The sequence below is a fragment of the Thunnus thynnus genome, chromosome 19, assembly GCF_963924715.1.
Source record: "Thunnus thynnus chromosome 19, fThuThy2.1, whole genome shotgun sequence".
In the NCBI taxonomy this organism is placed as follows: Eukaryota; Metazoa; Chordata; class Actinopteri; order Scombriformes; family Scombridae; genus Thunnus; species Thunnus thynnus.
The window spans coordinates 17152450-17179504 of NC_089535.1; the positions used below are offsets into that span (position 1 = coordinate 17152450).

Consider the following 27055-nt stretch of genomic DNA (forward strand, 5'->3'; position numbering starts at 1 on the left):
CGTGCCCTTTTTTTTGTCTATTTTTATCATGAAAAACTTCTATCTTCTTTCTTGGCTCGGATTGAATTTAATTCTTTTCTTTCAGCATCATCCTACACTCATAGATGTACTGAAATTTATCCCATTCATTCAGATAATTGTTTGTCACCCTTTGAGTCACATAACTACTAAAAACGTAAAATGCAACACTGGTTTACATCTCAAATGTTTGACTTTTAACAGGACTACTCAGTTAAATGAAGATTAAATTTTTAAAAAAAGAAAAACTACAAATAAAAAAATATCCATGAGCATGTCTGTATGCTGGGGGTTTGTGGGCTTTGCCTGAATAAGCACTGGAACTTTCCAGCATTTCTTTTCCTTCTTATTTATTTTTTGTCTGTGTTGTTTTCTCAGTATTGCAATGCATAACTTGACATTACCCAAGCAAGTTTGAGCTGCAGCGCATCAGCTGAAAGCAATTTTGTCCGGAGCGCAGCTGCCAGGCGGATAAGACTTTCCTTCTTTCGTTTACTTTGAAATGTTCCTTTTTTTCAACATCCAAAATACACAAGGCAGCCAAATTGCTGACATGTGTGAGAGGGGCAGCGAGACTCCTGCATTCTTTCATGCCCCACTATGCAAAACTCCACATTGTTTATTTAAAGAACACTGAACACTTTAGCACTATTAAGAAACATGTCATATAGTAAACTAAAGGTTTCCTCTCAGGAAAAATCCCTGTCAGTTTATTTTGCTTTTGCAAAAAGTTATTTTAGTTTTGACTCACAAACTGCCTGCATTCACAATTAAGCAACGGTGCAGGATGCTAGCGGACTAGGTAAACCTGGAAGTGCTGTGATTATTTATGTGTTGAGGCGTGCACGGGAGAGATGAGAGGACTGGACTGTCTCTTTCTCGCTACCTTACAGTGACCCAAACAAGACAACAGAGCGGAGAGGACTGAGAAGCGAGATGTTTCATTAATTTTTAGCAGCTTTTTTCTGCTTGGCTAACTTTAAATTCAACTAACCGAATGAAAAAAAAAATATTCATAACACAATTTCACTAATTGTCTCTGAAAAGATGTTTACCATGAATGAGCTGCAGCCTCAACATGGATGATGTTTCCAGGAAAAAACAAAACATGATTCAAAATAGCCTGAAATGTTGCTCTCCCTATGGCTTATTATGGACTGCAGACAATTAGAGAATAGCAAGAGATTGCTTTAATCCATATTAGGGCTGAGTGAAAAATTAAAGATGACAAGTGAGGATCGTACTCTGGCACACCATGATCTGAGTGGAAAACAGAGAGCAAGACAGAGGGGGATGTAAAGTCTGAGAGACACAGACCAGGGGAAAAAGGGCAAAAACCTGACATGTAAAACCAGGGATGACAGCCAGAGGACAGCCTGTGCGTCAGTGTAGGCGAGGTGGTGGGTGGGAGCGTGGGTGTGGAGGGAGGGAAAGAGGCTTCCAGCGAGAGAGACGGGAGGGCCAGTTGTGAGTGATAGCCCACCAGGGCCTCAGAACGGCCCAACGCTGGGAACAGCTAACCTACCTTGACATGCGTAGGAAACCCAAAACTCTCTGAGCCCTCTGTCAGATAGGAGCCACCCAGAGGAGCCCCGCCACAACTGTGTAGCCTGAGCCGCTGTGTGTCCTTTTTAACTAGCACTGTTTAGATGAGCACATGGCAAAGGAATGCTCCAGTATACCTTGCAGAAACCACAAGCACAACAGCATTAGGACGACATCAGCTTCCCAGCGCATGGGAATAAGTCAACTCTGGCTACTAGCAGGATTAGAATTGCTGGCTGGAGTTCAGTGTGTGTGTATGTGTGTGTGTGTGTGTGTGAATTCATGTCAGCTGGTCTGTGTAAATGAGTGTGCATACAGTAGGCCTATGCAGGGACATATCCTTCATTAAAAGTCCCTTTGATGCTGCAATACTGTCAGAAAACTGTTAATATGAGGTGACAAGGGCAAAGCGACTCTGAGGTGGTTTTGGGTGACATTAGATTTGGGTAAAGTAGTAGTCATGACATGATATTATTAAAGGAAAGTTTTGAACTTTGGTGACAAGGAGCAATTATCCTAAAAGCATCTTTGGGCTCCTCACTTCTGAGAAGAGCTGTAGGACTTGGACTCGAGTTAGACATGATTGCTGTGGGATTTGACAACATTACAATAATTTTAGTGCCAAAGTCCATCTTTTTGTTGCTAAACTTCCACTGCAGCTCAACAGGGAAACATTGTCTGAGGAAACACAAAAAGGGAATTTGATGCAAAAAAAAGTCTGTAAATATGGCAGATATCCACTTGATATGACTGAACTTAAACTGCTGAAGCCTCACATAAGCTTCAGATAAACTTTTAAATGCAGTTTTGCACAAAATGACTGTGTGGACACACTGTGTGGATTTCGTCCCTCATCACTTCCACTGAAAGCGCATTTCAAGGGGATCTATTAATAGCCAGTATGAACATGAGGAATGATTACAGTGAGAAAAACCTTTTTCAGTGTTCATTTTGGGACGTGACTATTGTTTTAAGACAGACTTGAAAAATTGTGCAGCTATCCTTGAACGCTACTTTGAAGGGAAGATCAAATGTGTCATTTCAATGGTCAGCTTTCAGAAAGACTTCACAAAGACTTTAACAGCTCTGCTCATCAGATCTACTGATGAAGATTCTCAGAGGATCGAAACGTATGACTCAATAAACACGTGGGAGCGTCGAATATGTCTGTGAGTATGGCTTTTCTTCAAAGTCTCAAGCACACAAAATTGGACAGAAAACTATAATTACAAACAGTTTGTTTGTTTTTTACTTATGATTTGTGAATAAAAGATGTGGAATCATCTAATCTTCAAATAAAGACATAAAAAAACAATCACCAATAGTCCTTTTTAACGGAAGACGTTGTCATAGAGGGAAAACCACAGATGTAAAATAATGAATTAACGATGGAAAGAGCAGAGGCATTGTTAATGTTATTAGGAACATATGAGCTTTTCTACTATGACAAGTCAAACTGCCTGCTGTGAAAAGCATCTATACCCCAAGCTTCTAACTCATTTTAATAGTTAGTAAATATTGATGCAAAAACCAAAAATTGTTTTTTTGTTTTTTTTCAAACCATTTTAACAGATTAACACTAATATAACATGTAAAAACATAATCATCTAACTATGGGAACTGTGTTACAGCACACAGTAGATTACATTGTTTGCAAGTCCACACCAAGTAATGATATTAGTTCTCTTTATGAATACTTATATGTTTTTCTCTACACAGAGCCAAGCAAGACTATTACACATAAAGAAACAATCAAAGAATGGAAAGAATGAAATAAAGGGTGGATGTGCATACAGTATATACTCTCCAGCTAGTTCTGGTCTGTTTGGCTGAGAAGAGACAGAAACACAAATAACACAAATAAGGCAAATGACGACAGTGTGAGAGGAAAGAGAAGAGGAGAGGAGAGGAGAGAGGAGAGGAGAGGAGAGGAGAGAAAAAGGATTGGATGTTGGCACGCAGGGAAAGGCAGTCTGCGGTAGACTTGTAAATAGCCGGAGGGACAGAGGGATGGAGGAATGGAGCTATCAGCAGAGAAGTGATGAAGGTCTGGGATCAGGCCAAGATAAACACAGGCTGGCCCAGAAGGAGCTGTGGCAACACACACACATTTATGCACAGATACACTCACACACACACACACACACACACATATATATGAACTTTACTGGCACATACATGTACAAAAGCGCAAACATACAAACAGACACACTTAAGGCTGCAAGCACTTTATATCCATCATACGCTCACATCGAACACATGTACACAAACGGGCTCATGCATGAACACACACACCTGCAGACAAATAAACAGTGTCCTGTATGGCTCCCAGACCACAACTTCTTGAGTGTTAAGCTGTGTGACAACAGCCTGAGCTGTCATTTCGACATCTCATTTCATCACATACTTCACATTAGTCCATTTGCGCAGATACCACAGAATAAACACGCAGTGAAAATAAATGCCTGGAGTTTTATTTTTAAACCTGTGGAGTAAACAGACTGAAGAGTAAGCTGAGCCCTCAGAAAATCTCTCCTAATGTCTTCACAGTCATTTAGATGACTACTCAATCCTTTACAGTTTCAAAAAAAACAAACAATTTTTTACTTCTAAAAAGAAAAATGTCAGCTATGTGCTGTAGATTTAATCTTACATGATGGGTAAGATATAAGTCACTACTGTTAATGTGCATGCTTGCATGTGTCTTTTTTTTTTTTTTGCAACGGATTTGTTCAGGTGTGTTCATGTGTGTTTATCTGTGTGCACGTGTTAGTGTGTTTCTGTCCGTGAGTGTGTGACTGAGCTTTATTAGTGTGCTATGAAGCGAGAGTTCTCCTGCTCCGTCTTGTCTTTGACCAGCCAACACCTCGAGTGAAACCATAAAATTTGCTAAATGTTTTCTTAAGCGCTGCATTCAGAGGCGTTTGGCAAAACTGCAGCGTGAAAGAGCGGCCGTGAAGCGTGTCTGGCTGGAATGCAAAACACAAGTCATGGTCATCACTCTGTCACCATACAGATTTTAAGCTTTGAGGGCCTTCAGTGTTATGTGTGTGTGAGAGAGAGTGAGTGAGTGAATAAATGAGTGTGTGTGTGTGTGTGTGTGGGTACGACTTAAGCCACTTTCAAGGACACACATCAGACTTAAGGCCAGTTGATTGGGGACGGCTTGTCCAATTGGGGACAAAAGCCGTGACCCCAATTGGTGAAATGCAAATTTTTGGGTCAGTGATTAAGCTTAGGGTTAGACAAGTAGTGGTTATGGTTAGGGTTTGGGTAAGTCTCCAGGAAATTAATGTAAGCCTATGTAAATACCCCAAGAGTGACTTAAGTAAACCTGTGTGTGTGTGTATGGGTCTGTCATAGGCTACTTTCAGGGACAAATTTCAGATTTAAGACCACTTGACTGGGGATGGCTTGTGCAATTTGGGACAAAAGCCATGTCCCCAATTGGGAAAAATGTAAATCTATGTAATGTCCCCAAAAGTCACATAGGACAGTGTGTGTGTGTGTGTGTTTGTGTGTGTGTGTGTGTGTGTGTGTGTGTGTATTTTATTAAATTTCACTTGAGTTGCACTTAATTGTAGTTGCTATGCTAATATCTTATTAGTGTAAGGTAGGGTAATTGATTAAAAAAAAATCAACAAATATATTAAGTTAATATGTTAATAAGTTAATATGGATGTTATTTGAAACAAAAAGAAAAAAATTGTAACAATAAGAATTTTTAGAGATCTACAAGGTTTTGTGTTTACATCAAAATTTGTGCATTCTTGGCCAGCTCCCACTGAATCGAATTTGCATTACTACTATCAGTAAGTTCCACTCCTGGTTGGGTACAAAGATGCAGCAGTAATGCAGCAAACAGCTTCATATGCAGAAGAAAATGTGGCTTTCATCACTACTACTAATACTCTGGTAGAGCAGGTTTCATAAAATTGACCACAGCTGATATGATAACCTCCATGTCAGACTCTTCTCTGCTCGCTCAATGTCACTGCTATATATTCTGGTGGGACCTTCTTTTTTTTAAGACTTGAAGGTTGTGGAAGTAAACCCAACAGGCCAAATCTTACTGCTGAGATGTAAACGTACCTGCACGGCTCCTCTCAGAAAACACAAACATTAAAAACAACCATATCTGTTGCTGCATATGCCAATACAAGTGCATGTGTGTGAGTTTTCCACTTTTGAAGCTCTCGGATTATTAATCTCCATGAGTGGTGCTTGTGGACATAGTGGTGGTACTTGGCTGGTGTGTGTGTGTGTGTGTTTTATACATAAAGCAACCTGCATGCCAGTTCAAAGCCACCCTATGCACAGTATGAGGGGATGAGAGGAGACATGAAAGCAGCACTCAATAACATGTACAGCCTGAAAGATCACAGAGCTAAATGGCACCAAGATAAATAAATCAAACACACCTACATTTTAGAGTTTGTGAATATCTAGTCTACCCACATGTTAGGGGCTCTTAATGGAGGCACAGCAGACGTCTCATGGAAGAGAGGTGCACTTTAGTGTTACTGATATTCTAGAGAATTGAAATTCACTGATTGTTTTCTGATTTCAAATAACGCTCAATTTTCTATTTATCTATCTATATTTAAATAGATTCCTTTATCACAGATGTGCTTGAGGAAATAATAACAATCCCAGCTGATAAAAAAAGACTTTTGAACATCAAAATTTTGTTTTCTGTCTCCTTGAGCTGCATCTTCTGTTTCAAACATTGGTTTTCAGATGGAAAAGACAAAAAAAAAAAAAATCACCTGCCAGCTATGACTGTTGGTACTCATCACTACTTCAAACATTAATTTTATTATGTCGAACCTGACACTGAACAATGGGAATATTGACAGTCATGTGTTATGAACAAGCCAGGTTGTTTGAGTATTCTAGCGCGTCGGGCTCCCAGGCGGGCTGTAGCTTCGTGAAAGCCCTGTATTGTATTTCTTTCCTGTGCCAGAGCCCGTTTCCTGTGGCGGTGCCGTGTCAAACAACGATGACCCTCTGCTTCCTGCAAGTCGCATGGAGACAGGCCTGCCACGAGCCCCGAGGCCTCACCGCCAGCCACTGAACAACCTCCGAGCCCCCCCACTCCGCCCGTCTGCTTTCAAGTCATTCCCCACCTTGCCTCTTCTGAATCTCACTTTTTCCCTCGACCCCTTGCTCCCCTTCTTTCCTTTCCTCCGTTTAACCTCCCACACTGCCTCTCCTTCACTTCTGTCCTGTACGCTTTCTTCATCACTTCTTCCCCTCCTGCCTCCTGTCTGCCCCTTGCCCGCTTCTCCTCCGTGTTCCCCTCTGTCCACACCTCTTTTCCTCTTTGCATCCCTTCTTCCCTCCTCCCTTTGTCCCACTGTCCAGGTCAGAAAAGGGTCTGTCAGACGTTTCCTGTGCAAGCCGCAGGTCCAGACCACACCTTGTGAGGGGATTTCTGCAAAGACCGTCAGTGGCGCCCTTTAGAAACACCGAGACATGCACACTCATGTCTGCATATAGACACGGTGCTACTGTACATACTGAAAATATATGGCTGTTTTTGGTAATAAGCGGTGACTGTTGAACTTGCTGTCTGTAGGATAAAAAGAAACTTGTGGGAAAAATGTTGAGAACATGCAGTGCATTCAATGGGCATAGTATCACTCTTCAATCTAGAATAAGCAAAACAGAAAAAGTGTATTTTTACATATTCTGAATAAAATCAGCGACTGTCAGTGGATAGCTGTTGACCTCCGTCTCCGTTTTTGTGTGCTGATATAAGACGTTTTTACATCATATGCAAACACCCTTGGGCCACATATCTGCTTTTGAGTATGAGAAAGCTGTCAAACCATGCCTTACTATTGGTCCCCAAAGAAATCAACCACATGGCAGGGGTTAAAGACTCAACCTGCCTGACGTTTATAATGGAGCAAGTCAAATCAAAACTACTCCTGAAGTATTGATTTAATACACAAACTCTGAGCTTTTCACTTGCATGCAACAGACCTCCCTTACCACATTGTAGCAACTTTGATCTTGGACAATGTCCCGGTGGTACGTGAGCACACGTGTGTGTGCATTGGCACAGTCTCACTATGTTCCACAGGCTGGAGTGTTTTTTTTTGAATTGGCTTCTCATCTCCTTCCATTCAAGGTCATGTGTACGCGTGTGTATGTGTGTGCCGACAGCAATAACGTCCTTTCTGTGCATCTCCCAAATGCCTCTTCTAGTCTTTGTCCAGTGCAGGTCAGAGGCAGGAAGTGAGCTGGGAGAAAAGGAGGAAGCAGAAGCAGCTCTCTCTGGCTGCAGGTAGTGACCCTTAACCTTGACCTCCAACCTCAACCCTCCATCAGTCTGACAATACACACTCTGACAAAACACAGATGTGCAAACACTGTGGTGTTACCTCAAATTTGCAAATATTGAAGGGACTGTGTCTGGTACCATAAAGCCTCTAAATACTTGATGTTTCTGAAACATTTAATCCTGTCATATGGCAACTCACTCTTTAATAGTTAATCATTAATAAGTGTGAACTTATTAACAAAAAACAGGCATTATAATTTATCTCTTTATTATTTGACAACAATAATAACAGCATGTTGCATTTGTTCACTCATTACATTTACAGAAGTGGTCAGGAAAGCAGTATGGATTCATAGACTTGGTTCACACAATCATCCATCCTTCCTTCCTTTATCACAATGTTTGATGATGCTGGAGGTACAGCTGCTCAAGAGACATGAGCCCTGTCCAAAGGCAACCTCAAACTGTACACAGATAAGGGAGCTAAAACCAGCATCCTTAATGCACCAATGGTAACAAGTAGCTTGGATGTTTTTGGACAGAGCCCATGGCTTTGGAAGGTGACTTTGACTTTCTGGAGCTGCCTCACCAGCTCCAGAAGAATAACCTGCTGCCGTGTTTGGCAGGCTCCAGTTTACCCTCAACGGCCATGTTGGGCTCAGGACGTGGGCGAGAGTGGTAGGGGTTCTCTGGGAGGGGCCGCGCGGTCGCCACTTTGGTCACCTACAAAAAGACAACAAACATATGACTTGTCAGACATATAAACATTTTCTTTGATGCACAGGCTGATTTAATTTGTCTGACAAACCTGACTGTCATGAAGGAATTTAAATCATGTATCACATTGAAAATACCTCAATATTACATTACTTTTGACAAGTGGTCATTCCAATATTCAAATAAAAGTGCCCCGGAAGGGAATTTTTTATGGACATGCACAGGTTCAGTGATGCAATCTTTGAAAGCGCTATATTCTTCTGGAAATTGTAATTAATGTAAGTGACTTGAAACACCAAATACCTTAGAAATATTGTATCAATTTCCCAAATGAGAGTAAAAAATAGATTGTTTGGAGTCTGGTAACACCTGTGAGAGATCTAACAATCAAATAATGTGCAAACAGACTTTTTCCATTGTAGAGCAGTGGTGAAAAAGCCAAAAAATAATCTAATCAATAAAAACATCTTGCGTAGTTTGTTCTTGGAATGAAACTCTACTTTAAATCGTGCACCACAGAGGTTGAAGCACATGGGTTTTCATGTGCCCTGAACTGCTGAAATCTTAAAAGACCATTTCCTCCGTTCTCCTCAAACTCCTGCAGCTCTTCACATCATGATTTATATTCCCCCTCAGCTCTTTTTTAGTCACCTCATCCCTTATCTTCTTTCCTGCCCCTTCCCGTCTTCACACTTTCAGTATGACTTTTGGGTCACATCTTACCCCTCTCTACTTTACTCAATCCCTCTGTTACTGATTTGCCCTTTTTTTTTTTTTCTTTCTCCAAGACTAGATATCTTCCAACTTATATGGGTCTCTTTCTTTCTGAACCTCCTTCCAAATATCCTACCATTTCAAGCATAATTAACAAAGACTTTTCATTTGTTATATAGCTGAGCAACCACAGAAACTCAACCGGTGTTTGGACAGTCAACCTGGACACTTTTCATAGTAATCAGGTGTTAGATTCATCTCCTTTTGTTTCCCTGCTCATGTGATTTGATTCAATGAACAATAGTTCTGCCTGGCAAGTGCAAAATGGCCAGAGTTGATTACAGCCATTCAAAGATTTCCAGCTTTGAGCAAGTGCCCTCTGAAGACTACAGAAATAAAAGCCCAAAAAGCAATTGTCAAGATCCGTTTGCGATGTTGTTTTGATCGTTGCTATCTAATTAGTGAATTAGTGCTTGCCAGCGAGTTATGCAAGCCCCTTAAAAATGGCAATTTTACGAAATGAAAAACCAAAGCAGCAAAAAATACATGATTTGCCTGCTCAAAACTGTATGAATACTATGCAGATGCAATCAGAGCCTCCTGCACAGCCTACAATCTACAAGAATAGAGCCCATCAACCGAGCCGCTCACATTGTGAATGCACAGTCAGTCCCTCACAAGTCTCACCTTAGACAGGTCTCCCAGCTCAGGTCTCTCCCATCCCAGCTTATCAAGGACACAGTTGTCGAAGACTTGCTGCTGCTTACGGCAGTGGCGCAGTTCTGCCAAGTTCGAATAATCCAGACAGGTCCAGTACTCCGTGAAGGACTCGGCACAGTTCCCCTTGATTTGCCTACGAAGCACAGAGCAAACAGAGATTTGAATCAGGGTCAAATATGCAACAGTAGGATTCATTTATTCCAGAAGACTCAGTTGCTGTGAACTGTTCCATTAAAATGCAGAAAAAAAAAATGTTTTAAGAGATATAACGACTCAGGAAAAAGAAACAAGATTATATGAAAGATTCCTTATAAAACACAATTCATCCTTTGTGCCTGAACTGCTCTAATTCAGGATTCAGACTCAAAACCGTGTCGGGAACTTTCATTCAATTTCATCCTCAAGATTTCTGAGATTTTCATAATAAGAACTATCCAAAGGATGGCTAGCAGTTGCAAGAAGCACCTCAGGATCAAACCAGGTCCCGGGTGCAATTACAACTTTCCTCAAATCGCTCCTCATTATAATAATTACAAGTATTGGTCTTTCATAGTAACTCTCAGTTTATCTTTGTGGCAGACTAGTGCCTGTTGTTTGTTTCTGTTTTTGAATTGGAGGTCATGTGTTTTTGAGAACCAAAAACACAACGTGTTTAAGAGACATGCACACAGAAAAACACACAAAAGCACCTTAGTTACTGCATAGGCATCAGGGCATGACCAAGGCTCTGTCTAAAACCTTCAGTAAACACAGACACAGCAGTTAAGAGTGAAAAACCCCAGACCACTTCCTCAAATAGCCTCCATTGGCAGTTTTATAGACACAATAGGCTCCATAGTTACCGTATTCTAAAATTAACAGCCCTTTTTGCAACTGGTGATTTGAGAAAGTAGAGCAGCTAAGTGACATAAAGGTGTTCCACTTTGGTCACCACTAGTTGATGATTAATTCTTATTTTCTTTCAAGATAACATTTGGTTGTTGAGGATTTGAAGAAGAGGCAGACAGGATTATTCAATGGACATAAAAATACAGAATACATTTATAGATATCTGTCAGCTGCACTGGAATAAAAACAAAAAAAGTACTGACGCAATAAAGAACATCAAGTCTTATTCACCCAAATCACATTAACACCATAAAGCAATCTCACTGAATAATACACACAACTGCAAGGGGAGTTATAGTAATTGAAACTTGAAACAAAGTGAAGTGCACAGAGATGTTCTAAACCATTATACACTCACACTTGTATAAGTCTAGTTCTACCCACAGCCTACCCCAACGTGCAGGGTTTTATTCTTGTGTTTATGTGTGAAAAATGTCTTAATCTTCCCTTTATGTTTCTCTTTTTCTGGATATTTTGGTTCTATTTCCTTGTGTTCACAGTCACAAAAACATTGAAAATGTTTGCAAATGAATTACTCATCTTTCCCTCCACTTAGATACATAGCCACAATATGCACCATTTCAATCAATCTAATTTTTGGAATATCTTGTAGACAACGAGAAAATAATCTCATCCAACTACAACTGTTTACTACTCACGGTTCAGTGCACTCAGTGCAGTCTGTCCTTGGTTTAAGGAATGACTAGAATGTTCAAGTTATCTATCATCACTCCTCTTAATTTGTAAACTGTTTGCTCACCTTCCTCCCAGATGGTGCAATGGAACGTAAGTGCAACCAACTTTTTCTCTCCTCCTCTAGTTTTGAATTACAAATTCTTCTACTTGACAAAGGGAAGACTGGCATCTACATCCCCCTTCTGACCAAAGCCAACTGAATGGAAATCTAATTAGCAGGACATGTTTGCAGAATAGGGAACAAGAAATCACAATTCTGAAATCTTCTTTCTGCTTGCACTTAATATGTAACCTCTGAAAACAGCAGTATATTCAACATCTGAGTACATTTTCTACCCACTTCCATCACAGAGGATGAAATGCAAAAACTGACCGCAAACCACTTTTGACCAGGGTTTGACTCTTAAACACTACACTCTCCAGCTGGCTCCAGAGTTACGCCACATTTTCAATCACTCTCTGACCACAAGTACACTGTTCAGTTTTGCAGATGACACCAGCCTGGCAGCCTTCATCTCCCAAAAATAATCTATGTACAGTGAAAAGACTCGCTATGCGATACCAAGGTGTGTTGTTAACAATCTTGAGCTGAATATAATCCCAGATAAAAATATGAGGATTGAAAAGAAGTCTGGCTAGTCCTCACTCCATTTAGATCAATTATTTGATTTGATTTCACTTTATCTGTTAAATATCATGAGAACATCTCCTGCTTCATATCTGCATACCCTAAACATCTGTCTTTTTAACTCTTTTCTGTACTGAATCTATTAAAAACACAAACTGAGGTAAAGGCTTTCTTAGATGATTGCTTCAGAAATGGTGTCTATGTAAATCTTTAAGTATTTGGCACCAAAAAGTTTGAAAACGCTGTTGTGCGCTACCTGAAGAAGTTGAGTGCACACTCGTTGACTTTCCTCCCTTCTTCTAGACACTTCCTCGGGTCCTTCTCCTCCCAGCGGCAGAGCATGAACTCCTTGTTAGGTTTGTCACACTGGGAGCCATAATGGTGGGCAGCAGCCTTCAGCACTGCAGATGACACATTGATCTGGACAGACACATGGAAAACAAAGAGACTAGTAAGAAAATATTATCAATTACTAATTAAGTGATACACTAAGACATACATTCATTTTTGAGGTACAGCATTTCTGTGGTCTCTGTTGACACCTTTAAAAAGCAGTTGAAGACTCATTTATTCAAACTGGCCTTTATCTCACCTCTTGCTGTCTATTGCTTCACAATTTTACTCTTGTGAAGCACTTCGTGACCTTGCTCTGTGAAAGGTGCTATACTAAATAAACTTACTTATTTACAGTACACATGTTTCAGCACAAGTGTAGATTAACTGAGAGCAGCTGGAAACTGCTAGCTCTTATAGTAAAAAAAGACTATATATAGCCTACAGGTTCTATCTTGTCTTTTCTAAACCTGTGTATTAGAGGAAATTATGTGGATTACGAGGCAGTTGTGAGGACTGAGCCATTTCTTGGAGAACAACCATTTATTCTTCTGTATGTCCAAACTACAAGCATGTTTCCAGGTGCCTGCATTTCAGAAGAGGGGATATACTGCACACCAGTATTCATCTCTAATGGCCCCTTCATCACAGAAGTGATGCAAATGCTTTGCTTTACTATACTCAAAGCAAATTATAGTCTAACACACTTTATTTAATACTGAGAATGTGAATACACTATGGTTTATTTTTTAACATCTAAATACCTTCATCTATGGTAAATAAAAATAATTGTGATGTCCTCTGCAATACAAGTTATACTTCAGATATCAAAGCGCACAACAGAATGGAGTTGGAGGTGATGAGTTAAGGGCACTGTGCATTACAATGTAATACTAATAGAATTAATCAAACTGCTGCTTTTAAAAGAAACTATCCCCTGCCCACCTATGGTTTATTAGATCCTTGATGCTCCCATATTTAGTATTAGAGAAAAACAAGCTGCTGCCAGCTGACACCTGACTTCCAAGGACAAGTTCAATGAGCCAAATAACACTGCTGACATAAAACAGCCAGAGCATTGTAACATTGCTGCTATCACAGGGATACATTAAAAAGATAACGAGAACAGAGAAAAGTGCGATACAACTCTTGTACAGACCAGAGTTAATGATCGGTATAACCTGTCTCGATAACGCCTTGAAGACGTATTTTGATTCCTCTGACGCTTTTTCGTGTTGCCACGGTGGCTATTTCCGCCCAGAATCATCGCTAACCAATATATTATGTATAGATATATTGTCTAACTAACTTTTACTACTATGAAGGCTGGTAACGCCACTGCAGTAGTAAAAGTTAAAAGCTACCGGTCATATCTTGAACGACATAGCAGCTAGCGTTAGCCTTTAGCATGATCTGTCTTTCTATCATTTTCATTCAAGCCACACATACGTCCACGGCTACTCACCTCGTCCACATTTAGCTCCTGCAAAGTCGGAACTTCCACCGTTGTGGGCATGACTTTGTGTGTCTGTCTGTACAATAAAACAAATAACAGAAACTCGAATTCAAGGTCCTCGTCTGGTCTAGCTCCAGGACGAGCGACGGGGCCGCTGAGAAGGTCAGTCTGATGACGCCATCAAGAAAGCGACAAAAACAAGAGCTCCCGGGACGCGCATGCGCACGTAAAGAGCTGTAAAGGAGAAGAATTAAAAGTTGGATAATTTTTTATTTGTTTTTGTCAAGTTTCATTGTGAAATTGTTTAAAGATGACAACACAGTTACAAGCGAGTCATTTGCTCTTCGTGCTGAAAAGTTTCAGCTATCGAGCTCTGTAACCGCGTTGCCATGGTGACGGCACAGTTGACCGTTGAGCTTCCTATTCGGTATACAATCTACGGTTTGTATACCTGTTTGTTTACTTTAAGAAGACAGGACGCAGCAACTAATTTTTTTAATGGAGCTCATTGGAAGCAGTTACAGAGGAGATACGAAAAATGGCAGGTAAAATGAGTAAGCTATATCCCTCGTTTTTATAACCCTAAAAACAGCACAACCAACTGAATAAAATCACAGTGCTGTCGGTTTTTAGTCAGCGAAACTAACGTAGTTATGGAGAGCAAAAAAATGTTCACAATGCACTGTGAGACTATCTGTTCTCACCTTCAGGATGGAGGGGAGAGGAGAGTACACCTTTCCCACAGGGAGCAAGTATGTGGGAGAAATGAAAGATGGGATGTTCCATGGCAAAGGAGTGCTACACTTTCCAAATGGAAGTAAATATGAGGCCACCTGGGAAAACGGCACATCTAGACAGGTGAGGAGTTGTGTGTGTGTGAGAGAGAGAGTGTGTGTGTGTGTGTGTGTGTGTCTCCCTGCATGCATGTCAGACTGTATGCATCCACATGTACACATATGTGTTTCACATTGGTTATAGTTGATATTACATCTGGTCCCTTTTAGCAATCACTTACCATTATTGTCGTAGTTATTAGGTTTCTCTCCTTTTTTCCTGTATGAAGATATAGTCTCTCCTGCTCTGATGCAATCTTTCACGGGCTTTTGCCACAACAGCGATCACTCCAATTATCATCATCATTTCAGTTGCGGTTCATTTGAAATGATAGCAGCTCTGAACCATGACTAACTTTGGCCAAGACAACCCTGCACCTGCATGCATGTCAGCCCCAAGAAAACCTGCTTCAATTCAAAACTGGGCTAGACCATCCAATAAACTATCTGAAATTCAGACTCTTGAAATTTTATCTGGTAGCCTAGCTCATTGCGCAACAACCCCCTTCAAACAATGGCTCTCAACCTTGATTCTCCAGGTTGTGAGAACATTTTGTGTTAAGAAAAGTATAGTTCTGCAGTAAAATTCATTATTTTTGCATTTTTATTGTTAAATACAGCCTAATTTTTTGATTCCACGCCTTTTATGATAATAAACCAAATGAAACAAGCTGAAAATTGGCAATGTTGGGTTGAAAGATTTAGGCTACAGAATAAGAAGAAGAAATGAAAAGAAAAAGAAAAGAAGAAATCTTTTTAAGTGCAAATATCATGGAACTACTACAATATGTGTCTTACACTTGATCAAAAAGTGCAATAAAATAAAATGGATTGTTAACATAAATGTCACAATAACCTCTATATTTTTTCTGGTGTACAGGCCTTCTCCACTGCTGGCATTTTAGCATGTCATAGCAGGAAAAGCACAGGTGTCATCAATAACCTTAATCAAGGCTGCATTCCATAGGTGTTCCAGGATCCTGGTACTGTACATGCAGACATGGCTTAATGGTATACTTCAGTGCAGCTGAGCCATTGTTAATGTTATTAGTTACACGTGTACCTCTCCTGCAACTCCTGCTCTAAATATCTACTGTGAAAAAGGTTTATAGAGAAGACAAAGCTAAATCTAGCATGTGTCAGCTCACTAATTGTAAGCTGTTATTGGTTGAATTTACTCTAATTTACATATGTCAAATTCTCTCAGGATGGATTGATGATGAATTGGTATTTGACCCCTCAGCAAATATGCACTCTCCTCAAAAATCTAAATGTTATTAAATCAAACCAAAGGATATTGTTGACTTTGACGTGAAAATGTTGTTATGCTTCCAATATGCAAAATTACTGAAGTGTGTATTTATTTTTCAAAATCTATTGTATCATTCCTCAAAAAAAACATGCACTTGCAACACATGCACACATGCACCCAGTGTGTGGGTTCACCCAAAATACCAAAAGACATATTTTTCCACTTTCCTGTAGTGGTGTATATCCATGCAGATACTTTTGGTTTTATCTGCTGAGGTTTTTAAGATATCGATCTCTGAGATTTCTGCCTGAGCCCAAAGACAATGGAGGAAATTAAAATTCTTTTGTGGTGCTTAAAGCAGTTAAAAGTGACATTTGAAAACCTCAACAGCAACTTATTTTTCCAGAAACCGTGTCTGGGGTATGTAGGATAACCCCCAGACCTAGCTTTCAACAGTTTTTGCTGGAACTACTTTCTACCAAAGAAAAAGTCTCATTGAAAACAGCAAGTCAACAGTGAGGTCTTTTTTGTCTTGAGTAACAGGGACATGGTTTTTGGAAAAACACAGTGCTGTTGAATTCTTCAAATGTAATTTGCAATGTAATGTAATTGGCAGCCCCACAGAAGTTTAGCACATAAAACTATCTGCATGGTACCATTTAGGTAAGTGTGACAGTTTTTTTGAAATTTGGGTGAATTAACCATGAAGAATTATATTGTGTCTTTCATTGTCCTAACAAGGGATCATTCACCTTTGCTGATGGTCTGCAGTACCAGGAGACGGACTGGGACTACTGCAACGGTTACGACAGGCGCTTCTACAGCGAGAGGTGCAATGGACTCAGACCTGCAGGTTCACACTCTTAAATTTGCTCATGCAGTCGCTCATAGGCCAGAAGACATTTTGACTCATCACAGTAGGAAAAGCACAAGTGTAAATAATAAAATGAAAGATGGCTGAATTCCATTTAGCTGCTTTAGATGATTTACTGCTTACAGAGTCGAGATCTGTGTTCATCACCAGCCTAACAAACAGATGAACAGTTTAGTCTCCAATCCACCTGATACTCATGGAGTTGGGGAACATTAGGTGGAAGCCGTTAGAAAAGGCTGAGATTTGAAAGCAAAATCTTCTTGGTGTGGTTTGTTATTCACTGAGCCAATCCTCCAGCTGATGATACTGACTCATAGTGTTAGTAGGCGTAAACCTCCATATGAATTTTATTCAATACAAAACAATTGTTTTGCTCATACAGGAGAATCTCAGCTAACTGATCTGCATCCTCCACGTGTCATTCCTGATGGGTGTTACGATTGTGGAGATGGTTTCTATGACCCCACCACCAGGGTCATTACTTCCTACTTGGGCAGATTCCTCAGGAATGCAGGTGAGACAGAAAATGTTATTTATTATCACTATTGTTGCCTTGTGACACCAAAGGTGATTGTGTATGTTATGACTCACAGGAGATGTCATCCAACAATGTAAATATAATATTAATCCTTCGCTACTAATGTAAATGAACCTTAAGACATCTTGTGAACCATGTACTTACTTTGAGCTAAAGGGAAGTAAGCATTACCGGAGTGTAATACACAATTAGCCAATACCACAGTCTCTGATAAACAAATAAGTAGAGTCAATCCAGATATAAAGGACAATGGATATTTTCACAACATATCAATCATCATAAAATTCTCTCCTCTTTTCCTAACTGCTTACATCTCTCTAGTTATTGCACATTTTTTCCACTCATTTGATGCCAAATTGGCTACATTTTAGTGGTGAGTAATATTCAGGCATCTTTGCCTGTTGTGCCAAGGTAAATTGGACAGATGAAAGTCAAAAGCAAACACGAATTTCCATTTCATATTACGTTTACATAGTTTTATGCCCAATGAAGCACCTTGTCAGTGATAGATTGCTGTATATTAACTGCATTTATATAGTATCTTGACAAAGCAGCACCATTTGTTTCCATTATGGATCATTACCAAGAACAGCGTCAATTCCAGTTATCATTTTGCTATTGATTTAAGCTATGTTTCCAATTTTGCAGTTTGCATCATTTGCCTGTTTAGTGTGTTTACAAAGACCTGGAAATTGCGCCAATGATGGAGCTGATGGTTTGTTGGAGTGCTTTGCATTCTTGCGCTAACAAGAATCTGAAAGTGGTAAATACAGAGATGAAAAGGCACATGACGTTTTTAATATGTACAAATGACAGACACTTCCTTAGTGTAGAATCTTCTTGTAAATGTGCCAGTTGTTGGTTGATAATGTTGGATTATTCAAGGAAGAAAATCCCCAATCAAGCCTATTCGTCCATTAAGATTCCTTGAGTTAAAAGCTGTTATTACGGGAGTCATTGCTGCCTTGTCATACAAGATAGTAGTTCTGTGTAAAATGATGTCTACTTTCCAACAACTCCTTTTTCCTGAGAAAAGGTCACATAGACAAACTCTTACTGACGATTGCTTTGGTGCATGGTTAAAAAAGCAAACAGTGTGGCCATATGGGAAGCATTTGATAACACTGAATCTATGGGGTGATGTTAAATGCATTATCCCTGGATTTTCTGATGGTAGATTATTGCTACAAGTCATCTGATAAGCATGCCTCTATGGGCTATTGCAGTCATTTCAAAGGCTTTTTTTTGTCAAATGTGGAAAATCCAAGACACATTTTTCCACTGAATGGGTGCCCGTATTGGAACTCCTGATTTGAAGTGAATGCACTCTGTCAGGTGTCCAGACAGGAATTCCCAAAGTCTGATATCCGCTCCTTGTCATGTCTTTCCACCACAATTTTACATTACTAGACAATACTGTAAATTAGGCAGCAGGTTATGAATTTTATTTTCTGTGAGTATCTGCAGATATAGACAGCAGAAGCCTTTCAACCCAGTAGTTAAATACATTTCACATACAGATTTATTTCTGTGCATTTGCGTTTAAACCAGATCAGAATGATCAGGATTTGGAAATCCATCAGGTAATCCATCTAACTTTTGTGCTGGTTTTTCAAAGCAACATTGGATTGGATCACCCTTATCCAGACATAAACTTTTCAAGATTACTAAAGCCGGATTACCAGTGCTCTAAATGGGACTACATATCCCAATGGCTACTAGCTATGTGAAGAATAACAGGTAGAATAGCCAGTGTGGGGTCACTTTAAGTGTTTTTATTTGAGGAAACAGAAAAGAGCACAATAAAACAATACAAATGTCCCCTCTACTTTCCCATTCATGTACATGGGAAAGTGGTGTCAGACTTAACACTCATTTCATTTCAGCTGTACTTTGTGTTTGCTGCTGATTTGCAATTGTTATTTGCAATATATTAACACACTAAAATAAGATGGTGAACATGGTAAGAAAGATACCTGCAAAACGTCAGCATGATAATATTGTCATTGTGAGCATGTCGCCACTGTTATGCCTAAGCTAGCATAGCTGTAGACTCTTTTGGACATGTGCTTTACAGCTTTAATCACAGCTACATATCTGCATGGAGATGTTGTAAAATCTTGCAGGACTATTGTAAGGTTGCCTTGTAATTGTAGAAATCCAGGAAGCATTCAAATGAGACAATATTTCAGTATTCTGCCATCTTTAAAGAAATCACTTGCAGCCCAGCTTCATTGTCCACATTCTTGTCTGATGATTCATCAATCAGTTTTATTTTGTATGTTAATTTTGCGTGCTTGTTTTTCACATTACAAATGCATACATGTGTCAAGATATGATTCCTGGCAGAAGTTATGGTATGACTCACACTCTCCCTTAGGTAGAAATGGATTTTTGGAAAGAATATTTGTATTTTGTACTTCGATGAGCTACTTGCAACATAATACAGATTAGTTCCACAAGCACACAAATCTTATTTACATATGTGTAGAGACAGAAGGAAACAGAACAGAAGATCCACATCCTCGCCAGATGTCATCAGCATGTGTAAGAAGACAAAAATATGTTTTGTGATTTTTTTTCCTTGATGCGGGTTGTTCATCATCATTATAGTTCTGGTATTGATCAGTGGAATGACAGAGAGGGAGATAGAGAGGAAGCAAACAAGAGAGGATGAGAAAGAAAGATTTTTTTGGAAGTTGAGATGAAAAAGAAGAGGAACTGAACTCTGTCCAACAATACTCTGACTGTTTTGATTTAGATAAATATGGAGTCAAACAGGAACTATTTAATTGATGTGTGCTGTTCCTGTGTATGTATTTGGAGGGGTGTGTGTGTGTGTGTGTATGTGTACGTGTGTGTGTGTGTGTGTGTGTGTGTGTATGGCTTGTTTTATATATTATACACACTATTTATGTCTGTGTGCACTCTCCTCCTTGTCTTGGTATACATTTCTTGAGAAGAATGCTTCTGTATCCTGTATGAATTTATTTTTCAACCCTGGGAGGTGAAGGCACATTTGTCAGAGTGGGTGTGAAGACAGGATTTATTGCCTCATGGCTTCCGCCCAGGATGAGGACTGCGACAATGATGGGACACAGGGAAGAACCGCCCTCCCAGCGGGGGCGTTCTCGGACGTTTGCTGCAGCAAAGAAAGAGGAAGGAGCTCCCTGTGTAGCGGTTACAACTAGTGGATGTTGGACAAGGAAGAACTCAGCCAGTGAAGACTCGTTTCTAGGAAAGTTGCAAAAAAATGCATATGGAACTGTTTTAAACTGCAGATCATTCAAGTTTTACCCCCTTGAACTAAATGTCGTTGCCAAGACATATAAAGCTAAACTCTACTTACTGGTCAAAACTGACCTATTGCGAAGTCCTGCCCTCCTTAGTTACCGTTGCTAACTTGGACAAACAGTCCTTCCTGGCATAGAGCCAAGTAGCAAAACAATAGAATCTGTTGCTAATATTCCCCAAGAGGTTATAGATTATTTTTGGAGTTGAACTGATTTCTTGTCATCAAGGAGCTGCCGATACACCCGTAATACTATATTGCATGGAGGGATATGTAAAGAATACTGGTACACCATGTAGAAATGTAGGATGATAGAGGAAATGGAGGGTCGCAGATGGCTCTGTGGTTTAGACACAAAACATCTCAAGAGGGATCAAAAATAAGCTCTGACATCCCTGATACACTCAATCTGGTCCACGCTAATTCTCAACAGTGATCCAGACAATTCTGATCCTGTTTCTACATTTACTTACATTTTCTTTATTAAGCATTAGTCTCATCATTTATAATATTAAAGATGCCCTCTATACGTGTTATAAGATGAAAACACTCTGCTTTGATTTATAATTTGCGGCTATTATGGTGACATACAAATTATATCTACTCCTTTTCCTTCATTGAGAAATCCAGAGTCTTTGAATATGCAAATATTTGACTAATGGACACAAGATGTCTCCTACTTCACCGAAAAAAGTCCAAAGTTTCCACATCACACTTGTGTAAGCTGCATACTTGACCCCACATTGCGTCAAACTAGTTGTGATGTCATAAATCATGCTCATAGGCCTCCAACCCTTAAACTCAGATTTAAGGTGAGCACAGAGAAACTTTCCCCCTTCAGCAGATGAATGTGAAAACAGTTTTCTAGTGTTTAATTCTGCACAAACAGTACTGTGCAAAAGTTTTAGGCACCAAAAGTAAAGTGAGGATGCTTTCAATGTTTTTTTATTTATTAATTAACTTCATACAAAGTTCAGTAAACAGAAGAAAACTAAATCTAATCAATATTTGTTGTGACCACACTTTGCTTTTTAAAACAGCACCAGTTCTCCTCGGTACACTTGCACACAGCTTTTCAAGCCGCTTGGCAGGTCGGTTGTTCCAAGCATCTTGGAAAACTTGCCACAGCTCTTCTGTGGAATTAGGCATCTCGGTTGCTTCTGTTTCTTCATGTGACCCCAGACTGAGTGGATGACGTTGAGATGAGGTCTCTGTGGGAGGCATACCATGTGTTGCAGGACTCCTTGTTCTTCTTGTCACTGAAGATAATTCTTTATGACTCTGGCTGCATGTTTTGGGACTTTGTCATGCTGCAGAGTAAATTTGCAACTGATCAGACACCTCCCTGATGGTATTGCATGATGGATAAGAATCTAAACATCTTAAGTAACTAAAACTTTTGCACAGTACTGTATGTTATTCTACACAGTGAAGGTCAAACATCCAACTGAAGGAACAACAAGCAAAACACATTTTTGCGTGGAGGGAGACTTTCATGAAGCATAGTGTTAGTTAATTGTAGGTGACAATGTAATGTATTGTAGGTGGTTGGCATCAGCTGTTTCATTCACGCTTCACCATCAGTGGCTCACACATCAGCTGCTTGGCCACCAGCTGACTAATCATATTCATGCAGCTCAGCCATTATAAACTGACATTTCTCACTATTACTCTTAGTGTCAGTGCTGTTGGCTGCTGCAGCTCCATTCACTGCTCCATTCTCCTACTTATGTGCTATATTACTTGTATTGTTGATTTAACTAAGATTTAATATTCATGTATGTGTTATTTAAAGGGGGGATTTGTTCTCCCAGCAGAATTGTCATTACTGCCCAGATTTCTTGAGAGCTCCCTTAAAGAGCAGAGCCCTTTCTGCCAGAAGTAATTACTTCAAATTACTTGACAAACATGTCTCTGACTGAGTGAGGGCCATCTGTAGCTCAGGTGGTAGAGCTACACCTCAGCCATTAATTGTAAGGTGGTTTGGTCCCTGCTTCCTACTGTCCACATTATGTCATTCTCTCCAAATATAAATGGCTTTGCAGAAACCAGTTACTACAGTAAAAGGCTAAGACTGATCCTGATACTAATTTGTCCTCTCAGCTAGTCCTGCAAAAACACATAGCAAATCTTACTTTACTCGTTGGTTTAGGTCAAGGACTAGGACGCATTTACATGGGTTGTAGGAGGTGTTGACCAAAATTACCCTGCCAGCAGAAGGAAGCAGTCAACCAATAGAAGATGGCAGGTGCTCCCTTATACTGTCATATCAGTGTGAAGCCACTGGACTGACATTTACTGTTGCCTCTTATTAAGAGGAAAACAAATGTTTCTCAGTAGATTTTATGAACAATATACTTGAAAGTAGAAGGAATTATAAGTCTTTTTGGTCTGGATATCTAGGGACAAAACAAGCTAGAAGAAGGAGGAGGATCAGCAGGTGTCATAAATGCTATTTGGATACAAAGTCCCCCCCTGCAAAGCTTAGAAGATGGAAAGAAAGAGTATGTGTGTCTGTCTCCATGACCGTACAGAGTGTGACATTGATGAGAGACTGCAGTTTGTGAAAGATGAACATTCAGGGATCACAGGCTTTGTTCTTGGCGGATATTCTTCCCAATTTTCTTCATGAACTTCTAACCTGTTCCTACTACCACAGAAATTAGTTATTAGGTTTCCATCTCTTCAGATCATCTCTTACTTGATGGATAAACCAGGGAATCTGAAAAGAAGAATAAGACAAAATCATTTCCTTTGTTTAGACAAGTATTTGAGGCTTTGTCTTTGCACAGCCTCAATTCTGGTAGACATCAGGTGTGTTTTTGACCACAGAATTTAATGGAATTAAAAATTTGGGATGGATTACAAGTGAGAATTTGATGAAATTGTTTGTTTTGCTAATAATGGAAGGACTCCTACATTTAGACAATTAAAATCACAAGGGAAACATTTTAGAAACTTTTTAATACGATGATATAAGACAGAACCTCATTTCGCTTCCAAACATTTTGAAATACACAATATTGCCTGTTAAACAAATTGAAGTTCTTTAATTTAGGTCTATATTATGATTTAACTTTGTTTTTCAAAATTGTTTGACTTTTATATGACATGTGAGAGCATTACAACAAACATGTGCTTCCACTCACTGCCACCTCACTGTGTCACAGTGAACCAGCACCGCTTAAATCAAGTCAACAGACTACAACACGATGAAGTGATTACTGTTAAATCTGAAACACAAATCATATAATCAACAAACTAAATGTTCTAAATACAAGCAACAAAAAACCCCAGCTATTTTTATCTGCTTTCCACCCAAACGTCCAGAGACACATAATTGTACTTTAATTTGTCATTGCTGATGAATTTTGCTGATGCTTAAGTTTGGAGGTGCAATATTAAACGTTGGTATTACTCTATAAAGCTGTAATTAAAAAAGAATGGGGGGGGGGGGGATACGTGGGCCACATCTGCACAATTAAATCTCCTCCACTGACTGAAGTGTGTTCTGTTATTACAAACAAACACACACACACAGACACACACACACACACACACGGTCAGTTGTGTATATTCTCTCTTGGCAGCAACACTCGGCAGCAGCAGCTCCAGCAGAGGCCATGTGTTGCCATATTGTTTGTAGCATTTTCCTGTTTCTGGAATAACCGCTTCCCTTTGAAAGTCGGCACAGAAAGAGTTCCACACTGAAAACATTCCACTGCCAAGGAAAACACCTCTGGTGACCAAACCGCGGCCCCTCCCTTTTGTCCCAGTCCAGCCGAGGTGTTTCACAGACAGATAAAATCAGCCGGGGCCCTGGGGAGTGGAACATACCCTCACACTGCCTTTCCTGAAACTCTCATTTTTCATACATCTTTGAGACAAGAATTCACCATAAAACAAGATTCACATGTTAATCCTGCGAGCTGTGACAGATGGATTAATAATTTCAAAGATGAGAAAAGATAGTATGTTTCCTTCAAAGCTGTAAGCCAGAGAGCTGCCGCTGTTTTCTGTGATGTCATCATGACACGAGACCAAGGGCCGCTCCGTTCGCAGTGAATTGGAGACAGATGACGTGTACATATAGGTTTGAATGTTTGTTTTAGCTTTCACATTTAGGTAAGTTTGATTTCACTGTAGTACTTACATTTAGAAAACCGCAAAATGTGCTTATATTAGCATATAATTACCCTGCAGAGTGTAACCAGGTCTACTAAGTTCAGCTCCTCGTCCCTGTCAGTGGACCAGGTTGAGGGTGTGTTTCTTGATGGTGTTGCTTAGAGTCTTAGCTCTCCTATTTCTGTGAATATTATTTCTATTTTACCATCAAATCCAGCAGAATAGACATCTCTTCAATCAAAAGGGTGTGAGAAAGCAAATATTTACTTCTGCTAATTAAGCCAATGTCTATGCCTTTGTGTGTGTGTGTGTGTGTGTGTGTGTGTGTGTGTGTGTGTGTGTGTGTGTGTGTGTGTGTGTGTGCGCGTGTGTGTATGCATGCGTGTGTGTGTGTTCAGTCTCTGCCATCAGGCTGGAAGGAAACACTTTTCCCACTGAGTGTATTTTAAGGATTAAGATAAACAGACTTTAACAAGGTGCCATTATCGCTTCCACACACTCTCTCTCCTGTGTACATTGCACAAAGGTCATACATGCAGGTTGTTAATGTTGAGATGGATATCAACCAAAAAAAAACTTCAATAAACAAGGCTGTGTGGGCTATAGTGATGATGCAGGCAAATTTGAAGGGTATTTGCTTGTATTTCTACTTTATTGAGAGAACCATTGACGTAATATGATTCATTTATGTATTTCTGAATTTATAAGTCAAACTGCAATGTCAAAATTCAAGTTAAATATCACAAAAACGTCTTCCTATCCTCAGATTGAACGAAATTACCTTAATATACCAGACACCTGTGCCCTCAGATAACTGAGCTACCAATTTCATATGCGTTAAATCGAGAGATAAACGCCGCTATTCAACCTCAAGAAGGCAGAATTACAGAAAATATGAAAATGTCTCAATCTAATCATCATTAAGGCCGGTTTTAGGTCGTGGCTAATTGAGTTCAGTCTCTTGGTGAGACAGTGACGAGGCGCGTATAGGCTTCAATAATTACCTTTTCCACTAACAAACGTGTGACAAAGACTGGTGCAAATGTTTGCGAGGCAGCTGCCCGCGTGTCCGATAAGTTCAATTGACCTCCCGATCAGAGCAGGTAGACAGAAAGAGAAGAAGGAGGGGGGTGTTTTATACTTGAAGTGGCTGTTAGTGTTGACGCCCATAGCTGGCAATTACGCACAATCAGTCCGGGAGCCGCAGACCTGCTCCTCTGTACAATGGAGCCCCGCGCGCAGTCGAACCTGGGGGTGAGGCCCGCGAGCCGCTCAAGTGCGTGCAGCTGCGCGCGCTCCAGAGAAAGCTCACTTCCCCCGCAATTAGCTACTCATTTCAGTTTTAACAATGAAAAACTGGTTTATTATCGGCTCCTCTGGCAGTCGTTTCGGTTCAAAAAAATTGGCGTCCATTTTTGGGGGGGTTATTATTTATTGGTGTCTGAAGTGGCTCTGAGAAGTTATTTTCTCCTAATTGTGAGGCTTATCTTGATTTGACAAATTTACCAGAGACTTGAATGGCACTTCACTGTCACAGCCTCACACAGCAAAATGACCTGCGGTTTAATTATGCAGCCTACTGGTTATTACAGATTTGATTTAAACGTTTTAAGTGAGTTCAACAAAAATGAATGCAGCTCCTAGTTGTGCATCCGTTACGTTTCAATCTGCAGTTTATATAAGCCTGTTTTTTTCCCTAGGCTATTTGATCGTAGGTCAAACGTTTAGAAAAACAATTTACTTTTCTCCAGACTTCGTTTTCCAATATTATTAACGCAAAGTCTCAATAATTTCAAGTTAAATCTTTCCAACAGATGACTCGGAACATGAGTGGATTGTGCGGACCTGTCGAAAAGCGTGGGATGAGGTTGTTGGCGTCCCTCCTGAAAAAGTCCCCACATCTGTTGCAGCTAGACCCGAGGAGACCAGTAACTTCAATCTTTAATACTATTTTAAAATTTTCACTTGTTCATTTTTAATTTAGAGGCATATTAAAACTATAGGAACTGTCTTTGTTATGTCTTTGATTTTGTGTAAGTCATATGAGGCCTAATAAATGAAAAATATTAAAACATGGTATATTTTATGATTTATTTTATTTTTTTATTTTATCCCCCTTGCTCTGTATCTACTG

General features: G+C 39.8%; 2 protein-coding genes and 1 long non-coding RNA gene across 4 annotated transcripts; 1 reads left to right on the plus strand and 2 right to left on the minus strand.

The window, feature by feature from the left end:
• Positions 1 to 8106: 8106 nt before the first annotated feature.
• On the minus strand, positions 8107 to 14190 carry ndufa8 (NADH:ubiquinone oxidoreductase subunit A8). Its single transcript, XM_067573664.1, has 4 exons — positions 14017 to 14190; positions 12475 to 12638; positions 9974 to 10139; positions 8107 to 8578 (listed from the first exon to the last, which is right to left on the minus strand). Exons 1-4 carry the CDS (start codon positions 14065 to 14067, stop codon positions 8441 to 8443), a joined length of 519 nt encoding a protein of 172 aa, XP_067429765.1. The 5' UTR covers positions 14068 to 14190; the 3' UTR covers positions 8107 to 8440.
• A 100-nt stretch (positions 14191 to 14290) lies between these two features.
• On the plus strand, positions 14291 to 26965 carry morn5 (MORN repeat containing 5). 2 transcript variants are annotated; one of them, XM_067573663.1, is made up of 5 exons: positions 14291 to 14552; positions 14718 to 14865; positions 16834 to 16945; positions 17349 to 17480; positions 26736 to 26965. In XM_067573663.1, the coding sequence occupies exons 1-5, from the start codon at positions 14506 to 14508 to the stop codon at positions 26864 to 26866; spliced, it is 570 nt and encodes a 189-aa protein (XP_067429764.1). In that variant the 5' UTR covers positions 14291 to 14505; the 3' UTR covers positions 26867 to 26965. The 2 variants fall into 2 exon arrangements, with proteins under 2 accessions (XP_067429764.1, XP_067429763.1); XM_067573662.1 differs by lacking the exon at positions 26736 to 26965 and adding an exon at positions 23200 to 23383.
• LOC137170359 (uncharacterized) lies at positions 21814 to 26598 on the minus strand. Its single transcript, XR_010924604.1, has 3 exons — positions 25926 to 26598; positions 23329 to 23518; positions 21814 to 22106 (listed from the first exon to the last, which is right to left on the minus strand). It is a non-coding gene; the product is annotated as an uncharacterized lncRNA (long non-coding RNA).
• Positions 26966 to 27055: the final 90 nt, after the last annotated feature.